This window comes from Brassica napus, chromosome C3 (genome assembly GCF_020379485.1).
Source record: "Brassica napus cultivar Da-Ae chromosome C3, Da-Ae, whole genome shotgun sequence".
Classification (NCBI taxonomy): Eukaryota; Viridiplantae; Streptophyta; class Magnoliopsida; order Brassicales; family Brassicaceae; genus Brassica; species Brassica napus.
The window spans coordinates 3,656,681-3,676,872 of record NC_063446.1 but is presented as its reverse complement, the minus strand read 5'-3'; the positions used below and the strand labels follow the sequence as shown (position 1 = coordinate 3,676,872).

The 20,192-nt window shown below is 36.9% G+C and overlaps 3 protein-coding genes and 1 pseudogene across 4 annotated transcripts; 3 read left to right on the top strand and 1 right to left on the bottom strand.

The window, feature by feature from the left end:
* The first annotated feature begins 8,568 nt into the window (after window positions 1-8,568).
* LOC106441471 (zinc finger BED domain-containing protein RICESLEEPER 2-like) lies at window positions 8,569-10,761 on the top strand. The gene is made up of 3 exons (XM_013883283.2): window positions 8,569-10,203; window positions 10,293-10,455; window positions 10,682-10,761. Exons 1-3 carry the CDS (start codon window positions 8,569-8,571, stop codon window positions 10,759-10,761), a joined length of 1,878 nt encoding a protein of 625 aa, XP_013738737.2.
* A 4,534-nt stretch (window positions 10,762-15,295) lies between these two features.
* On the top strand, window positions 15,296-16,341 carry LOC106443133. Of its 2 annotated transcripts, none has more exons than XM_013884728.3 (3): window positions 15,296-15,415; window positions 15,675-15,831; window positions 15,907-16,341. In XM_013884728.3, the coding sequence occupies exons 2-3, from the start codon at window positions 15,684-15,686 to the stop codon at window positions 16,158-16,160; spliced, it is 402 nt and encodes a 133-aa protein (XP_013740182.1). In that variant the 5' UTR covers window positions 15,296-15,415; window positions 15,675-15,683; the 3' UTR covers window positions 16,161-16,341. The 2 variants fall into 2 exon arrangements, with proteins under 2 accessions (XP_013740182.1, XP_048607925.1); XM_048751968.1 differs by lacking the exon at window positions 15,296-15,415 and adding an exon at window positions 15,431-15,591.
* A 145-nt stretch (window positions 16,342-16,486) lies between these two features.
* LOC106443132 lies at window positions 16,487-18,210 on the top strand (annotated as a pseudogene).
* On the bottom strand, window positions 18,023-19,859 carry LOC125584090. Its single transcript, XM_048751967.1, has 3 exons — window positions 19,177-19,859; window positions 18,771-19,100; window positions 18,023-18,682 (listed from the first exon to the last, which is right to left on the bottom strand). Exons 1-3 carry the CDS (start codon window positions 19,328-19,330, stop codon window positions 18,555-18,557), a joined length of 612 nt encoding a protein of 203 aa, XP_048607924.1. The 5' UTR covers window positions 19,331-19,859; the 3' UTR covers window positions 18,023-18,554.
* Between the last annotated feature and the right edge of the window lie 333 nt (window positions 19,860-20,192).

The following is a 20,192-nucleotide window of genomic DNA, read 5'->3' as shown; positions in this document are numbered from 1 at the left end:
TTGATTTTGTTTTCCCTTTGAACCTACGTCTTGGGATCTCCAGTCATGATAGGTAGGGTTGCAATCAAGCATCCTCATTCGTTATAGGCTTTAAACCCATTCCTTTTGATGATTTAGCAACAACATCTCGTGGCAAACCTTTAGTAAATGGATCCGCTAGGTTGTCAGCCGATTTGATGTAGTATATTGTGATTACACCAGTTGAGATAAGTTGTCTAATGGTTTTATGTCGTCTTCTGATGTGACTAGATTTACCATTGTATAGATTATTCTGAGCCCGAGCTATTGCTGATTGACTATCACAATGTATGCATATAGCTGGCACAGGTTTCTCCCACATAGGAATATCTTCCAAAAAATTTCCAAGTCATTCAGCTTCTTCTGCTGCTTTGTCTAAGGCTATGAACTCAGATTCCATGGTAGATCTGGCTAACACTGTTTGTTTGGTAGATTTCCATGATATTGTTGCTCCTCCTAGTGTAAAGACATATCCACTCGTGTATTTTGAGTTTTTAAAATCTGATATCCAGTTAGCATCACTGTATCCTTCTAAAACTGCTGGTTCTTTACCATAGTGAAGCCCAAAATTTTTGGTATAGCGCAAGTAATTGAGTACCCTCGTTATAACTTTCCAGTGTGTATGACCTGGATTACTTGTATATCGACTAAGTACGTTTACTGCATGCGCCAGATCTGGTCTAGTACAATTGATCAAGTACATGAGACTTCCGATCACACGTGCATACTCGTTTTGTGAAACCGCTTCACCTGAATTCTTTGTCAAGTGCATTTGGGGATCTAACAGAGTTTTTGCCGTACTATTAGAGTAATTTTTAAATCTCTCTAATATTGTTTGAGCATAATGAGATTGTGTTAAGATAATTTCGTTTGAATTTCTTATAACTTTAACCCCGAGAATTACATCTACTAATCCCAAGTCCTTCATCTCAAATGTCCCTTTGAGCATGTTCTTTGTTTGATTGATAATGTCTTTATTGCTTTCAATAATGAGCATATCATCTACATATAGACATAGCAAAACATACGCATTTTTAGTAGTTTTGTAATATATGCATTTGTCACATTCATTTATTTTGAAACCATTTGACATCATTGTATTGTCAAATTTTTCATGCCATTGTTTAGAAGCTTGTTTAAGCCCATAAAGTGACTTTACAAGCCGACATACTTTGTCTTTCTATCCGGGAATGACAAAATCTTGAGATTGTTTCATGTAAATTTCCTCTTCTAAATCACCATTTAGAAAAGCAGTTTTTACATCCATTTGATGGATTTCTAAGTCTCTTAAGGCTGCGATAGCTATCACCAGTCTTATTGATGTTATTCTCGTCACTGGAGAATATGTATCAAAATAGTCAAGGCCTTCCTTTTGTCAGAATCCTTGAACAACAAGCCTAGACTTATATTTTCCACCAGGTTTTCGTGTCATTATCCATTTATTCCCTAGTGCTTTGCAGCCAGGTGGTAAATCTGTTATGTAATAAGTATAATTTTGCATGATCGAATCAAATTCACTCCTGACAGCTTCATTCCAAAATGGAGCTTCTGGTGAAGCCATGACTTCTGCCAAAGTTTTTGGAATATTTTCTACTAAAAATGCCATTAGGAAATCTTTTCCAAAAGATTTTTCTTTCCGAGCTCTTTTGCTCCTTCGAGGTTCATCTTTTTCTTCATTTTCTGAAATATCATTTATAGAAATCTCGACGTTTGTCTCAGTTTCTGAGTTTTTGTCATTGTCTCTTTCTTCTCGAGTTCGTTTTAAACCTTGTTTTTCCTTATATGGAAAAATATTTTTGAAGAAAGATGCATTTGTTGATTCCATGACTGTATTTTCATGAATGTCTGATATTTCAGATTTATGTACCAGAAATCGATAAGCATTACTGTTATGTGCATATCCGATGAAGATGCAATCCAGTGTTTTAGGTCCAATAGTGACCTTCTTTGGTGGCGGTACTGCAACTTTTGCCAGGCACCCCCACACTTTGAGGTATTTATACGAAGGTAAATTACCTTTTCATAATTCATATGGAGTTTTGCCAGTTACTTTGTGTGGAATTTTGTTGAGGATATAATTAGTGGTAAGCAATGCTTCCCCCCCACATGTTCTGGGGTAGCCCAGATTCCTGCAACATTGCATTCATCATCTCTTTTAGAGTTCGATTCTTGCGTTCAGAAACTCCATTAGATTCTGGTGAGTAAGGAGCTGTAGTTTGGTGGATTATTCCATGTTCTTTACAGAATGCATTGAATGGACCATCATACTCGCCTCCTCTGTCGCTTCTAACTACTTTAATAGTAGCTTTAAACTGATTTTCGACCTCGAGTTTAAATTCTTTGAAATTTTCTAAGGTTTCATCTTTGCTATGTAATAAATATACATAACAATATTTTGTGCAGTCATCTATGAAGGTCACAAAGTACTTTTTCCCACCTCTAGTTTGTAAGTATTTTAAATCACATAAATCGGTGTGAATTAAATCTAGAGGTTTATTAGTTCTTTCAACACGAGGTGATGGCGTTTTCGTGAGCTTAGCCTGTACGCATACTTCACATTTTTGTTTACTTGTTTTGCATTTAGGAATTAGATTTAAATTCATTAATCTTTGTATAGATTTGTAGTTTACATGGCCTAATCTTTCATGTCATATATTAAAAGACTCAACCAAATAAGCAACTGGCTCTTTCTTATTCATTGAAACTTTTGAAGCTACAACTTTCGGAGGGACTGTCATTACATTCAACTTGACAAGTCCACCCTTAACATACCCTCTTCCCAAATACATCCCATTCTTCCTAATCACGAGCTTGTCCGCCTCAAAATTTGTGGCAAATCCATTCTTGCTGAGTAAGGTTCCCGAGACAAAGTTCTTCCTCATGTCAGGAACATGTTTCACATTCGTCAGAGTGACCTCATGTCCAGATGTCATCTTCAAAATCACATTGCCGCGTCCTTCAATCTTGGAGACTGCAGTGTTTCCCATCTTGAGCTTCTCCTCAGTCATGCTTTTCTGATAGGTGCTGAACATCGCCCTATCGGTGCAAATGTGGGTGGTTGCCCCAATTTCATACCACCATTCCTTGGGGTTGTTGTTTTCAACCATGTTGGCTTCAGTCACCACAGCAACGAGATCCTCCTCAGTGAGATTTGCTTGAGCCTTCTCATCCTTGATCTTTTTGCGACACTCAACAGTCTTGTGCCCCACTTTGTGGCAGTAGTGACATTTCCCCTTGTACTTCTCCACATTCGCATTCGCATTGATTTCAATGCCTTTGTTCTTGAAGATTTTTCCAGAAGCCTTCAGGGCTACAACAGTTTTGGAAGGCTTGGCAGGAGAATGGGCGTGTGCCTTTCCTTTGCCTTTGTGCTCAGCCATGTTGACATTGTGCTCCTTAGCAGTGACCTTGTCAGCAATTCGGTTTCTGGATTCCATTTGAAGCCTCATGATGAGCTCCTCGAGCCCCATCTTCTTCTTCTTGTGCTTTAAGTAGTTCTTGAAATCCGCATAGCTTGGAGGAAGCTTTTCAATGAAGCTGAGAGTTGTGAATGTCTCGCAGATGGACATTCCTTCAGCAGCGATTTCATGGCAAATGAGCTGAAGCGCTTCCACCTGATCCATGATGGGTTTTGAATCCACCATTTTGAAGTCGGAATACACCCATATGTCAATAGTTGCAAGACTGTGAACATCATCAATCCCGTATGGAATCAGGGGCTTGTCCTCCTGGATGAACTTGTCCAGTTTCATCGTTGTTAGGAAGAACATCATCTTCTTCTGCCACGTTTTGAAGCCTTTGCCATCAAAATTGTCTGGCATCAGTCCTTGAGTGAACAAGCTACGTACAGCTGGAGGAGTTTGAACTGCCACCGGAGCACTTACAGTTGCTGATACTGAACCCTTCTGATAAAGACCAGCACCGAATAGGCTACGGCGAGTGGTTTCATCAGCAGCATTTCCCGCAGGGAGGATAGTGCTCGTTGTTGCTGCAGCGGTAGATGCCGTGATGTTTGTCGCAGTGGTTGTCACGCCAGTTGCATCAGTTTCTGCAGCGTTGAGTGGAGTCTGAATGACATCCGTGGTGTCAATGGGGATGTTGTTATTGTTTGTCATTTTTCTGTAGAGAAAACATTAAAAAACAGATTAGTACACCATTCAACAAATAATATATTATTTTAAGGAAAATAATTGTCTAAAATCGATGTTCATTTTTGGTGTTTGAACCAAATTATATCGATATAAGTCTTTAGAAAACGTTTTGCAAACTCGCTTAGAAGCGTTCGCAGAAACCATTTTTATAGACTTAGAATGTTTCACAAACTCGCTTGAGAAAGCGGTTACTGAAACGATTCATGTATATAACGTTTTAAGAAAGTATCAAAAACGTTTTGCGAAAAATGCTACAAAGCGATCCGCAAAGCGTAATGAAATAAATAATAAACGTTTCGCGGAAGTGCTAAAAAGCAAATCGCAAACACGTTACGAAATAAGAACAAACGTTTCGCGGAAGTGCTAGAAAGCAAATCGCAAACCCCGTTATGAAATAAGAATAAATGTTTCGCGGAATTGCTAGAAAGCAAATCGCAAACACGGTTCCAAAACCTGTTTTTATAAATCGTTCTTCAACCCGATTCGAGCTTTAGACATAAAGCGATTTTGAGTTAAGATTGTAAAAGCCGGTAAACCGGACTGACATAAACGATAAAATAAAACCGATGTTAAGGAAATTAGACGAATGTAAAAAACAAATACAAGAATGATAAGAAATCGTATTCGCTAAGAGACATGGAGTCGAGATATGATCTCTTTCCTTAACTCAAAATATTCGCTCCGTTAGTGAGACGGGACTGTACGAATATAGAGTCCCAGGATACAACCATGGCAGACGAATCACGCCTCAGTCGTGATCGCTCTATCGAACTATAAACTCTACGAAACACTCTCGTATTTTTGACTTACGGTAAGGGATTTTTGCTACTGGTTTTGATATGAAAAAAGTTTTGAAATGAAGGAAGAGGAGAGGCGATATTTAAAGAGACGGAGAAGACCCACTTCCCGCAACAGCTGCTGCACGTGGGCGAGAATCTCACGGAGATCAAGGGAAGTTGAGTTCCGAAACTTATTCCTCAAGACTCTCTCTTATCTCGTTTAAAACTTTCGAGAGGATAAATTGCATGCTGTTTTTTCTCAAAATAAATGGCAAAACGTTGGGCTTAACTTGGTCCTAAAAAAATAGTCTTACTGGGCCTCTCCTCCACCAAGACCCAAGGCCCACGCCGAGTCGGACGGCGGCACGGGAAACTCTCTCTTCCTCACTCGTGATCGCTCTATCGAACTATAAACTCTACGAAACACTCTCGTATTTTTGACTTACGGTAAGAGATTTTTGCTACTGGTTTTGATATGAAAAAAGTTTTGAAATGAAGGAAGAGGAGAGGCGATATTTAAAGAGACGGAGAAGACCCACTTCCCGCAACAGCTGCTGCACGTGGGCGAGAATCTCACGGAGATCAAGGGAAGTTGAGTTCCGAAACTTATTCCTCAAGACTCTCTCTTATCTCGTTTAAAACTTTCGAGAGGATAAATTGCATGCTGTTTTTTCTCAAAATAAATGGCAAAACGTTGGGCTTAACTTGGTCCTAAAAAAATAGTCTTACTGGGCCTCTCCTCCACCAAGACCCAAAGCCCACGCCGAGACAGACGGCGGCACGGGAAACTCTCTCTTCCTCTGAGCCGTTTAATCTAGTGTAAGTGTGTACACTTATATATACTGATCGTTTTCTCCTCATGTAACCGATGTGGGATGTCTCTAAACTTTTTCATTAAAGTCATTAAAGGCTTCTTTAGTTAACACCCACAGGCCTATTTCTTTTCATCATTACCAATTTTTATTAAAGCCATTGTGCTTAATAGATTGGTCCAACAACATATCCTAAGAAACATCAAACTGGTCCCAAAAAATCATTTTCTTTAGTTTTTTCAGGCAAAGCAGAACCTGTATAATCGAATTCAAGTGGAACCCATCTGATACAAGATTTAAAGTACCTTCTAGAGTTGATGACAAGACCGAGATTCTTCCATGGTTTGGCTTTACAAGTGTTCCTGGTTTTGGTCGGAACGGAGAAGCTTGGTCTGTACAGAGAAGGGCTTCGGAGTCTCGAGGATGATTTGTGATTGAGAATGATTTGTGATTGAGAATGACTTGTGGTTCGATACATTTGAGCTGACTCCAAACGAAACCGTTCTCTCGTGAAAGATCAGAGACTTCACGTTTCTTCTCGGAAGCAAGCTTCTCGTACTCAATCTTCAGTTTCCTCATCTATACTCTATCGTAACTTTTTTTTTTGTGGCAATTTTCATATTTCTTGAGAAGCATTGATTGGTTGTCCGTAGACAAATTCCAAGAACAGAGTAGCTTAACATTTTTTTAGAGTAGCATAACATGGTTTTAGTAAACTTGAGATTGAACAGAAACTCAGCTCTCGAGAGGAAGAAGACGACGGGAGGATTTGGAAATATCAATAATGTTTCTGTTAATTGTAAAGTTACAAGATACAAGTGTTTATATACAAACCATAAACTATCTGGTACAAGCCGGTTATGACTAAACCACTATCTAAATGTGTAAACCACATCATATACTTAATACTCCCCCTCAAGATGTAAGCCATTTCATCTTGGACATGAAGAACACAATATGAAGTAGAGGGGACTGAAACTGATATCAAGAAGGATGTCTGGTGGTCTCGGCAGTGAACCATAAAGGAAGTCAAGAATGGACATGAACCAACCAGAACAAACCAGAAGCATACTGCTGTGTCTTTGTGGAATGATTTGAGGCAAATTCTGTTGCGACAGCATCTCATGATGGACTAGCTTGTTAAGGCTGTGTAAAGCTGCTTGATTATCACTGAAAAATAGAACAGAATCAACCATGTGAAGATCATGCAGAAGCTTGCAGAACCAATCCAATACCCAAGAAGCAGTTTGTCAAGACTTCTTGTGATCTTCTACAAACCAAGACTCCGCTGTTGTCAAACACTTGAGATTCAGCTTCTTGAAAGTACACACATGCTTGCATCCACTGAACCAAATTGAGTATGACTGTGAGGAGGTCGTAACACAAGCACTGAGTTGCAACAAGACACGAGCAGAGGTGCAGACACCATATAGAATATGAGCAGAAAACAACTGCAGTATTGTGTGTGAGATAAAATCTTGTGGTGGAAGCTGTTTATCTTGAGTAACATAACAGATCAACAGATGCCACATCTACTGACGAATCTGTCTCAGATATACTGCAAAATGCAGGAAGAATATCCAAAAACATCACACCAGCATCACCACAGTCATGATTCTGATTAAGATTTGATAGCATAGGCTCCCCCTCTCTATGTGCATATTTACGTGCCAAACTAAGCCAGAAGGCAGCAATATCATCACCATTTATGGTGAGCAAGGGGACTTGAAATTTGCATACCATATCACTGTAAACAAGAGGCAAACCAACTATCGGTGGTCTTGATAGAGAACCGTATCCGAGAATCACTTCCGGTGGAAGATGTCAAATGGGCCTAATGTCCATGAGTAAACCATGTCCATATCCAATTGGACTGACCATTTTTGACCAAAAAATAAAGTTGTCCAATTAGATAAAAACCAATTAAACCCAAAATTATTGGGCTTGCCCATTTGGACTTGGGCTTCCAATAGTCTTCAAAATCCTAGGGTTTTCAACATTTGGGGGAAATCTCATCTCTCTCTCTCAAGTCGACTCTCTCCGGATCTCTCTCTATCAACATTTGGGTTTTCAAAATCTCTCTCTCTAGCCTCTCTCCGGGAGTCGACGTCTCCGTCTCTCCGTCTCTCCGATTCTCCGACGTCTCCGTCTCTCCGTCTCTCCGATTCTCCGACTCTCCGACTCTCCGTCTCGACTTCTCCCTGACTCTCCGTCTCGATTTCTTTCTGACTCTCCGTCCGTCTCGAGTCTCAGTCTCGCACTCTCTCAGGTTTGGTCGCTTCAGATTTGCTTGTTTGCATGTTTATTTTGATGGGTTTGCTGATTAATGTTTATGTTTGCATGTTAAATCAGGTCTTCTCTCTCTCTCTCGGTGACTCTCGATCCGTCTCTCTCTCTCTCTCTCGGCGACTCTCGATCCGTCTCTCTCTCTCTCTCTCTCGGCGACTCTAGATCAACTTCTGAAAAGGGTTTGCACGTCTTTGATTCTCTTATTTCGTTCATGTTCTGTTTGATTCATGGCTTGTTACTTTCAGTCTTTTTGCTTGATGTTAAGCTTGATATAATCTGATGGGTTTGTTATAGATGATTTGTTCTAGTTTGGTATGGTGTCTTGTAGCTTTGTAAGCTTGATGGGTTTAACTTATATTTAGCTCTTTCGGGATTGCTTTAGAATGTTTGATGGTTCACGCTTAATGGGTTTGTGGTTCTATTGCTTTCATTGTAACCGTCTTTGGTTCACGCTTGGATTTGTGAGATGGGTTTGTTTGCTTGATATAATTTGATGGGTTTGTTTGCTTGTTTTGCGAGATGGGTTTGTTTGCTTGTTTTGCGAGATGGGTTTCTCTGATGTTTTTCTTTGATTGCTTTCAGATGGATACATTGAGTTTGAACAATGATGATGACTACGCGAGTGACAATTGGGATTCAGAACAGGAAATGGATGAGAACAATCCTGTGGTGGACGAGTCTCTGATGAGTACAGCCGAGGTGAAAGGTAAACACAAGCGTAGACACTCTAAGTGCTGGAACTTTTTTACTATAGAAGGAGATAGGATGCCTGATGGAAAATTTAAATGTGTCTGCAACTACTGTAACCACTTCTACATCCTAGACTTACATAAAAGTGGAACCAATACCCTTCTTCGCCACTCAAGAACCTGCCCTAAAACCCCTAATAACACATGTCCTAAGATCGATCAGTTGGTGTTTCGAGAAATGATTGCTGTGGCTATTGTCGAGCATGATCTACCTTACGCCTTTGTTGAGTACAGAAGAGTTCGAGAAGCTTTGCATTATGCCAACCCGACCATAGAGTTCTGGTGTCGAAACACGGCGGTTTCAGATGTTTTTAAGATCTTTGAGAGGGAGAAAATGAAGCTCAGGCAGGTGTTGAGTGAAGTTCCGGGTAGGATCTGTCTAACGACGGATTTATGGAGAGCAATAACAATCGAAGGTTATCTCTGTCTTACTGCCCATTATGTCGATGCTGAGTGGAACCTTAGAGCTAAGATTCTCTCCTTTTGCGCTTTCCCTCCACCCCATTCTGGTCCGGCCATTGCCATGAAGCTAATGGAGCTGATTAAAGAATGGGGTTTGCAGAAGAAGGTCTTCACAGTAACCGTAGACAATGCGTCCTCTAATGACAACATGCAAGGAGTTCTCAAGAGGCAACTTAGAAAGGATTTAGTCTGCAGTGGAGACTTCTTTCACATCAGGTGTGCTGCTCACATTCTGAATCTCATTGTCCAAGACGGATTATCGGTGATAAGTGACGCCTTGGAGAAGATCAGAGACAGCGTTAAGTATGTCAAGGTCAGTGAGTCTAGAGAGTTGCTGTTTCTAGGCTGTGTGGAGACTCTTGGGATTGTTAAGAAAGGCGGTTTGGTTTTGGATGTCACTACGCGGTGGAACTCAACCTATCTGATGCTTTCTAGGGTTCTTCACTACAAAGAGGCGTTTAAGAATCTTGCAGAAATCGAAGCAAGTTACAAGAGCTTACCTACAGAGTCTGAGTGGTTAAGAGTTAGGCTGATTTGTGATTTGTTACAACCGTTTGATGAGATGACAAAGCTCATTTCCGGCTCTTCTTACCCTACCGCGAATCTGTACTTCATGGAAGTATGGAAAATTCAAAGTTGGTTGGGTTCAAATGAGTTCCATGAAGATACAGTGATTGCTGATATGGTGGCTTCCATGAGGTTGAAGTTTGTTAAGTACTGGGATGAGTACATCGACATTTTAGCCATTGCAGCAGTGTTAGATCCTAGGCTAAAGTTCAAGGTTTTGGAGTACTGCTACCACAGTTCAGATCCAGCAACTTGTAAATCCCGAATGGATTACATACGCAAAAGGATGTTGAAGCTGTATGGAGATTACAAGAAGAATACTAGTGCGCATAGTTCACAAGAAGTAGAAGCATATGCTTTAGCAGCTGGTTATGGGGTAAGTTATTTAAAACCAATACTTTAGATGTGTATTTAAGTTATCAAAAGAAGTAGAAACAGATGGTTTAATAATCTCTTTCTTTGCAGGGCTTCTATGAGTTCTTCTCTCAACAAGCAGAAACAAAGAAATTTGCTTTGGATTTGTATCTGAGTGAACATGTGCTTGATATGGTTGCAAATCAAAAGTTAGATGTCATCAAGTATTGGAAGAACAATTCAAACCGGTTTAGGGAGCTATCTCGAATGGCATGTGATGTCCTATGCATCCCAATAACAACAGTGTCGTCTGAGTCATCCTTCAGTGTGGGAAGTCGGGTTCTTAGCAAGTACAGGAGCCGCCTTCTTCCCTCAAATGTCTAAGCTTTGATTTGCGCTAGAAACTGGCTTCGTGGTTTTGAAGTGATTGGTGAGTTTGTTGAATTGATAATTGAGCTTTGATATGTGAAACTATTGATTGAACTTCTTGTTTTTGATAGCTGGATGCGATTTAGATGAGGAAGATGCCAATGAGGAAGCAGAAGAAAGTGGAAGGAAGAAGAAGATCCGACTCAACTAAACCCTAAAGGTATAATTAATGTTGTTACTTCATGTCTGTGATTACTTGAACTGATGTGATGTGTATCTGCTTGTGGTATCTGCTTGTGTGATGATAACTTGATTAACTTATGTGTTTCATTATGATAGGAGACCGAGAGGCTGAGAAGATAAAGAAGAAGAGGACCATAAGAACTTCACAAGCTATTCTCATATCTTATGTATTTACTTATGCTTTGGATTATGCTTTGGATTGTGTATTGGTGAATGAACCTTAATGTATGAACTTATCAATGCTTTGGATGTGTAAAACATATGAACCTTAATATGTAAAAACGTCTAAACCTTATGTTTTTATGGATTTAGCATGTTAAAGCAGAAAATCTATTTGGGCTCTACGGAAAGTCCATTTGGAATGGTGCAATTTGGTCTGAACAATTTGGACTTGGTACAATTTGGGCTTAAAAAAATAATGTCCAATAAAGTGCTTTGTCCATTTGACATCTGTAGGTTGAACAATCGACTAAAACCGGAGAAAAATCGAGTTCCAAGAATACAAGCTTACTTTACCAATGTAACTCCCAACCGTGTGAGCAATCACCATCGAAGCAGCTGTATTATGATCGGTGGAACAACCGAGAGAGAACCATGAATTCTCGGCAAACTGAGCCGTGAGGCTCCACTCGAGTCTTCGGAGATGTGATTACAGGTGTTGAACCTCGAAAATTACTCTGGCCTGGACAATCAGAAGCAATTTGATGAGGTGAGGAAGAACCAAACGGATCATCTCGAACCTTTGGCGAAGAGATCTTCAACGAATCCGATGAAGCTGTACGAGACTAAAAATAGCAATCCAGTTTCACCATTGATATCGAATAAGCGATAGATGAGGATCGTGAAGTGATAATCCAAGTTCTGTTGACAAACTGGTACTCCTCCACCAGAATCTAACTCAGAGAGAATGAAGACGAACGAATCGCTTCACATAACCAAATCAGAACAATCGAGGAAATCCAATCTCGAAAAGAAAAAAAAAAAATAGAGCTCAAATCTGATAATCAAGCTGATAACTGAAGAATCCAAGCTCGATCCAGAGAAATTGAAACTCTACCCGAAGAGATTAGGGCTCGATGAAGATGATTTGATCTGAAAAACGAAATCCAAGCTTGATCAATGAAACTGAAGATCGAATCAAGCGGAAACAGAACGAAGCGGAGCGTGAAATCAGGTGTTTCTTTGCTCTGATACCATTTTGGTAAACTTGAGATTGAACAGAAATTCAGCTCGACGATGAGAGGATTTGGAAATATCAATAATGTTTCTGCTAATTGTAAAGTTACAAGATACAAACCATAAACTATCCGGTACAAGCCGGTTATGAATAAACCACTATCTAAATGTGTAAATCACATCATATACTTAATACATGGTTAAAGATTCTAACACAACAGTTGCAAGCGACTGATAAACACACAGTTTACTCTAGTTCTCTGCTACATCATACATCAAACAAGAAGCTCTACTCTTTGTAAGTGTTTTTTTTTTTTATTTTCATATCTTGTAATTCTATAAATGCGATGTTCAATCGAGACCTTTCTCAATGTATCCCTTTTGAGTACTAAGGTACAGTGAACTCTGTATTTTGGTGGGTTTTCTTCAGACACAAGCTCTTTGATTGGTCTGTAAACTGTTGAATTCGGAATCATACTCGGGCTGAAAAAGCAAGCTACTGATATCCTCGGTCCAACTTTGTTTGCAAGCACCCTATGCTCCACACTTTTGAACTTGTCGTTCGTCATCAACTACACAAACGTACAAGTTAGAAACTAATTCAGTGCATCTCTCGCAAAAACCTTTCTTCTTTTGGGTGTGTGACACACCAAGACCACCTTTTCGTGAAGCTCTTTTTGTGGTAAGAGATTGTAAGTTATTTATATAAGCTTATAAACTATTATAATAACTGTTAATGTTTAATAAAGTTCATACTTGCTTTATAAATCATTAATAAAAATTATAAATTTCCAAAATATAAATTCAATTACATTTTCTAAAAAAATGGATATTTACTCTTTTTTTTTTGGAAACATTAAAAACAAAAAGGAAAGACATCTATACTACACTAAAAGGAGAATAACTTGAAAGAAGAGGTTGTCCACATCAGGAAAGAAAATCAGCCCACCATATATTTTCAAATTGCCATGTCATATTCCTTTGCAATAAAAAGAAAACAAACTTCGATTATTAATTTATTAAACCGTAGCTGACGTATACGATGCTCCTCCTTCCTTCGATCTCCACTTCGCTGGCTAAAAAAGCAACGTCAGGCGTTTCACTTTAGTATATTAGCATAAAGTTATTGTTTTCATAAGTGTTCTTGCATGTAAATATTAATTATACTCTCAAATCTCAATATTGATAAAGTAATTATGTAAGGCACAAATGTTAGATTAGGATAACAATGCACACAACCTGGTAATGTAAGTTAAATATATACATTTTTAACATATCAAGAGACAATAGATTTTAATTAATAAATAATATTAGGTTTATCTTAATTTTGATATGCATATAGAGTGTATTATTATCCATATAACCAAGTATAAATTATAAATTAATATAAAATTAATAAAAAACCTAAGAAAATCTGGTCATATATAAAATAATTATGATATAATTAATGTATTCATTAATTTTACTTAAAACAGAACATACTATAAAATAACAAAACAAGATGACTAAGAAAAATTAACTGCCCAAACAAATAAAGAAATCATATTTATAAATAAAAATTAAAATTCAGTAAAAATAAAATTAAAAATTATCTTAAGAGTTACTTTGATGGCTACTCTAAATGTTTTGTAAAATTGATATCAAAATAAATTAAAATAAAGTTATGTCAAAACGTTTGTCAGAACATACAAGATTTGTATATACTAAATAAAGTAAATAATTGATGAAACTTTGTGGCTTTTGGTGTGTACCACTGAAACAAATCATCATACTATTAAAGTAAAAATTAAAATATGTTTGTGGCTTTTGATTAGCTCATTACAAATATTTTTCTGAGAAGTTTTTTTGGATGACCTAAAATTTTTTTGTTACAAATATAGCATTCAATGGTCAAAATGACAAAAAGAGATTTCATTAAAAGATAAATAGACATTTATACTTCTATGGTTAACTAATATATAATTATGGATAAAATTAGAGGGGTGTGTACATGATTTTTCTTTGAAACAAACTACACAATTTCAACATAAAATTTTTTAGTTTCAGTAATAATTTGGAATTTCAAGTTAAAATATTGAAAAATCTGAAAAAATAAAAAATTTCGAATTCAAAACTGTATTATTCAAAAATAAAAAGTATTATTGTATTTTTATTTAAATAATTATTATATTTAAATCTATAAAATAAAGGTAGAATGACCTTTTACTTCTTTAATGAAACATGTTTTAGTCATGTTCCTCTTTGTGAGTTATTAAATCTTAAAAGAGTAATTTGAGAAATTTTCCGTAATTATTTTAGTTGTTATTTCTAGTTTATATATACCATTAGATTAATTTTCCATCATTTATTTATAATGTTATACCAAATAATTTTGTGTAAAGTTCAATTTAGTCACCAATCAATGCATTATGAAATAATTTTCTGTAAAGATCAATTTAGGTTAGAACATCACCAATCGATCAAATATGAGAAAGTTTTTCAAATCTCGAAAAATTTATATTCTGATTTCCGCTATTTTAACTCCATTTTAAACTGTTTAATAATTAATAATTAATTTAAGAGTGTAAAATAGTAATGGAAGTATGTTTCTACTCTAACATACAAAACAATATTGCAATGTTATACACAACAACAATGACTAATAACATCTGCATATTTGAAATACACATAATCTATCCAAAGTACTTTTACGTAGTATCTAAACATGGAATCATTGTCATTGAAATCTCCAGATTTCACATATTTTTTAGTACATTATTATTTAAAAAATAGTAAATACCAAACAAATTTTAATATTGAAAAACTATAGTTTCAAATTAAAGATTATTGAATAATTTTTATTGGTTATCAAACTTTACAGATTTAAGTATTCAAAATGATTACACATTTATGAATATATATATATATATATATATATATATATATGAAATGAAGGTCATTTACCTATTATTCAAATAATAGTTTAAAAATTAAATCAGATTACTTATAAAGAAATATATGAAACATAAAATAATAGAAAATATTAAAAATTTATTAAATATAGAGTATTTGAACTTTTAATAAAATTTAACATGATTACTAAAAGATTAATAGAATTTTTAACTATGTCTAAATCTAAAATATATATTAAAATATAAATTAACAATATTTCAAAGAAAAAACTTATATTTTTTCAAAATAATCTTTCTGATCTGTTAAATATTGTATCAAAACAAATAAGTTATGTAATTAAATTTTTTCCTTTTAAGTTTAATATTAAAAATATACATGCAAGTTTTATAGACAAACAAACCGGTAGCGCGGTGATACCTCTAGTCCTATTTAAAAACATTAAGCCGTAAAAGGATTTAGTGCATCTTAATAATTAATCTCACGATAAAACCCTTTTTTTTTTTTCTTTCTCTAGGTCTTCTTCTCTCTCGACCAAACGATGCCGCCCCTATCCCGTAAGACTTCTCTCACTTTCTCTTCCTCCAAATTGTTTATTGCAATTTGATTCTGTTATATATGTTGGTTTGGTTTTTATAGGGTTGCTTTTTTCTGGGATTTGTTGAGGATTTCAATGATTTAAAACTATAGTACATCTTCTTGTTCAAAATTTTTATCTGTTGGTTTGTTTTGGGTAAAACTATTGTACGATCTAATAAATTATACTAGCCATGATGCTTCGTATGGCTTATGCCTTGGTTTGGTGAAACATTGCAGTGCTTTGACATGCGTGAAATATGCGTCTTATGGAACGTCGAGGAATGCCCAAACTGGGACAAAAGATTTCAGGGTGCGGTTAATGCCTTCTTGGCTTATACTGATACCCAACCTTCGCCTGAGTTGATGGATGGGATGCCGACCTTCCTAACCAAAGGTTCAATCTAATTTTAACTACCCTCTTCACACTCTTTTCTCTTTTTATAACTTGTTTATGATCTCTTTTTTCCAGGAGATAAAGATACAATAGCTAATACTATTGTACATCACATTCTTATATGGGCACGGAAGAATCCAGAACCATCAGTATCAACTTTGATGTTAATCTCTGATAATCTCTCAGAGGAAACCCTCACTGCTTGTCTCGCTTTGAAAGTGAGAGGTTACAGTTTTCTCTTATTAAATTCTGATGAATCGGTTGAAGATGCTAGCCTGGAATATCTTAGCACAAGGCTAATGGAGATTCAGAAAAACTCTCTTACTTGAAGGGGAAGAAACTATAAATTATTGATGCAATGCGGGGCTTATAATAATCTTTGTTTTTAAGTCCTTTATTCTCTGTCAAGAGGCTTTGATTTCTGTTTTGTTCTTGTATCTGTGGGAGAGAGAGACACGTCTCTTAGTTCTTGTTTCTTAATTATTCTATTTAACCAGTGTTGTTTATTTAGACTGTTTTATTTTGGTTTATCTTTGAACGGAAAATATTCTGTTGTGATGTGTTCCATGTGAGCTGAGGTTTTAATAATTGTGTTGTTCCAATCATATAAAGATGGATCATATAAGTTTTTGAATCAAGAGCCAGAGACCAATAGATGGATCCAAGGGAAAGGTGCCTTCCTGAATGGAAAACCAATCAGAGGTCGGAAATTTATATACATACTTCATTCACACCTTACAGTACTTCTAGAGATTTTGTTGGTCAACAAATGTACTGTTTTATTTTGGTTTGTCTTTGAATGGGAAATATTCTGTTTTTAGCTACAAGCGTTGGTTAATTCAAATGATGCTTCTTGTATAATATTTGTTGTGATATGTTGTATGAGAGCTGAGATTTTCATAATTGTGTTGGTTTTAATTATATAAAGATGGATCATATGCTTCTGATTCGGCTTCTCTTCTTTTGGCAACCAGCTGGGAGCTGGAGAATGTCAGTCAAGAATTGTTAGCAGCTAATGATGCCAGAGTCAAGCAGATGATGCTATAACGAGATTGGCTGCTATCCACGCAGAGAAAGTGGACCATCTTGACATCGGAGTTGATACGGTTGAAGGCTTTGCTTGAGGAAACCATCTCCAACAAGGAGCGGGAGATACTTGTTTTGAAAAGAGAGGTTAAGGAGCTAGAGATGATCGTTGAGAGGCTTAAGGCTGACTTAGAAGCTGCAAAAACGGCAAGAGTCTTATGCAAACGGGCGCTGCTGAAGAGTGGCGTGGAAGAAAGCAATGATAGATTGCGAGTCTGAAGTTACTGATCTTAAGGAGAAAATCAGGTTATTGGAGACGCTGGTTGCTAGGAGAAAGGAGGATATCTTGAGGAGTCTGAAGAGAGGCTATAAGTGTTGCGGAAGAAGAATTATCAAAGAAGGACGAGAACGAGATTGAAACTGTGAAGGAGGAGAAGAATCAGGCGTTAAAGAAGGAGCAAGACGCTACTTGTAGTGTTCAAATGCTCTTGGAAGAGTAAATCAAGTTATTATCAGAGCTGGAGAGTTCGAATGAGGAAGAGGAGAAGAGTAATAAATCTATGGAGGAGAGTCTAGCTTCAGCATTGCACGAAGTGTCAGAGTGAAGCACGCAAGTTGAAAGAAAAGTTGTTGAGTCAAGGTGATGAGGAGGAGGAGGATTACGAAACACAAGTAGAAGATCTGAAGCTGGCCATCAAAGCAACAAGCTACAAGTACGAGAAGATGCTTGAGGATGCAAGACATGAGATCGATGTACTTCTTATATATATGTGCGGTGGAGCAAACCAAGTGAGAGAGTTGGAGAGCTCAGTGGTGGATTAGGAAATGAGGGAAGCAGGTTTGGTTAATCACGTGAAGAAATTTGATGAAGAAGTTTCTTCAATGAGTTAAGAAATGAATAGATTGGGTAATTTGGTGAAAAGGACTAAAGAAGAAGCTGATGCAGCGTGGAAGAAAGAATCCGAGATGAGAGATGGGTTGAATTAAGAGGTCGAAGACGTAGTGATTTATTCTTCAGCTTTAAACTAATTGAGAAGATGTTGGATAAAGAAACCGAGTTTCAGAGCCTTGTTCATGAGAACGATTTTCTCAGGGTGAAACAGGATCAGTTGACCAAGTTTACTGGAGGAAGCATTGGCCAAGAAGGATACAGAAGGAAAAGATAGAGGTGAGCTCAGTGAGAGCGAAAAAGACTATGATTTGCTTCCGAATGTGGTTGAGTTCTCTGAGGAGAGAATAGTGGTTGGTCATAGAAGAAGAAGTGCAGAAGAGAAGAAAGAAGCTTTCCATAAGAGGAGACCAGAGCAAGAGGATCCAAAAGAAGAAGTGGAAGACGCAAACATGATACACTAAAGCGTGAAAGAAAACCTCCACCCGAAAACATAGAAAGAAACCAGAGAAGATGCTAACTTGTGATTCTGATGGTGGTGTGTTTGGTTCTTCGGTTTAAGGTTGTTAGTTAGTTGATCATGTGTCTCTTGTTTGTAGTTCATAATAATCTTGATGGGATTGGTTATGTTTAGGGAACAAAGGAAATGCGTTGGACTGGGAAACTCGAGACAACTCATAAGCAACAAGCGACAAAAATATCTAGAAAATTAATTGTAAAATTCTAGTTAACAAGCTAATATTTTCCCTTTTCTAGCTACCAATCCAATACGTGATCTGCATATTCCTCATGTTCTTCAAGCTTTTCACTAGAATCTTCTTCGCCTTTGGGTCGGGCTAATATCACTGTGAAGTTTCTTTTTTTTCAGTGAGGCCATTGTGAAAGTGAAATCCGGATCGGAGGTTATCAGAAGTTCAGCTTTATCCTCCTTTGGCCCTGGAAGGTATTAAAAAAAATTTTATGGTTAGATCATAATGAAAACAAAAAAAAAAACAACAACAACAAAATAAATTAAGTCAGTTACCTGCATCTTTCTCCTGAAAGACATCGTCACAATATGAATATGAACAACGCAGCTCTCTTTTGCGGACAAGCCTCAGCACTGTATTTTGTTCCCATAGTTGTGCGCCCGGAGCTTCGTCTAAGATTTTAAGCGATCCTTCACTGCCATATCCAATGATCTGTCTGGGATAAAGACAACACTCAAGTTTACACAGAATAGCAGAAATCTTGTCCCACAGTTCTTTTGTAGTAGTACTATACGAAACAGGTGCTTTGTCCATATCCCAAAACACAGCTGTCAATCGCTTTCGTAAGTCACCAGTAAGACGGGCTTTGGGATGCTTCATTGGGACTAGAAAATAAGACCATCAATTGATTAGATGAAATTCAAAACTTGTGAATACATGAGAGAGAGAGAGAGAGCTTACAATTGCGGAAATCATTGCCACGTAAGGGGGGCGGTAAGGGTCCTTGAGCCATATCAAGAATGTCCCATGAGATATCAGCACTCCTTCTAAGTTCGATGGTGTTAGGATGTCTTATGCCTAGGAGGATTTTAAACCCTCGGTGTCTCATGTCCATATAGGAGTTGCAAAGTCCTTATCCCCAGTAATGAGAAGTATAGTACCTGATAATTTAAAGCAAATAGATATATCTATTTTTTACTAACCGTATCATGATTCTTACTCAAATAGTCAAACCAATGGAGAAAATACGCCCCTTGATTTCTAAATAATATAATATAAGAAATTTATCTTTTAAAAAAAAAATTCTCTACAGTACATTATAGTAGGTTTGCTTTAAATTCGTATCCATTTAAGGCTTACTTTAATCAAATATAATTATACCAATAGTAAAATTTGAACCCTAGAACTAGCGTCTCTACGTTTTTCAGCACCAATTCTATGAACGAAGCCACGAGTTCCAGTATCAAAGTTGCTTTTTGTAACGAAAACCAATTGTGGAAGGAAACGCCTCATATTTTGATGATCCCAATTCAAGCCTTGTGAATCTATTTTCAAAAAAAAAAAAAAGCCTTGTGAATCTAAATATCTTTCCAGATCACAATCCTGTAGAGCATATAAAAGTGTTACTCAGAATCATATTAACACATTTGATTTCTTTTTTTTAACAAAATATCAATCCTATATACAAAAAAGGTGAAAGAAATATGAGAAATATTAGCTTGCATGGTACAAAAGAATTTTCCGGTAATAAACTGTATGCACTTCAGGTCCGTTACGTGTAGCACAAGCTTCTTTAAACCAGGTGAATTTTGTAGTAACTTTACTATAACAGGAAGAACAGATATTGCAAATTAGTAACTCTGTAAATTAAAATCTATAATAAACGAAAAAAGAAAGAAAATATGAAATTGGCGACCAGAACATAATTTTTTTTCATAAAATTGTGCAGAGTAGAACCACATTCAATGCGATCCGGC

Bases quoted from the DNA above. Each gene is read 5' to 3' on its own strand.
- LOC106441471 (XM_013883283.2), top strand. From the start codon at position 8,569: ATGGGTTTGTTTGCTTGTTTTGCGAGATGGGTTTCTCTGATGTTTTTC. The intron at 10,204-10,292 runs GTAAGTTATTTA...CTTTCTTTGCAG, and splicing joins CTTTAGCAGCTGGTTATGGG to GGCTTCTATGAGTTCTTCTC. The intron at 10,456-10,681 runs GTGATGTCCTAT...TGTTTTTGATAG, and splicing joins GGAGCTATCTCGAATGGCAT to CTGGATGCGATTTAGATGAG.
- LOC106443133 (XM_013884728.3), top strand. From the start codon at position 15,684: ATGCGTGAAATATGCGTCTTATGGAACGTCGAGGAATGCCCAAACTGG. The intron at 15,832-15,906 runs GTTCAATCTAAT...TCTTTTTTCCAG, and splicing joins GCCGACCTTCCTAACCAAAG to GAGATAAAGATACAATAGCT.
- LOC125584090 (XM_048751967.1), bottom strand. From the start codon at position 19,330: ATGGACATGAGACACCGAGGGTTTAAAATCCTCCTAGGCATAAGACAT. The intron at 19,101-19,176 runs GTAAGCTCTCTC...CTTATTTTCTAG, and splicing joins TGGCAATGATTTCCGCAATT to TCCCAATGAAGCATCCCAAA. The intron at 18,683-18,770 runs GTAACTGACTTA...AATACCTTCCAG, and splicing joins CTTTCAGGAGAAAGATGCAG to GGCCAAAGGAGGATAAAGCT.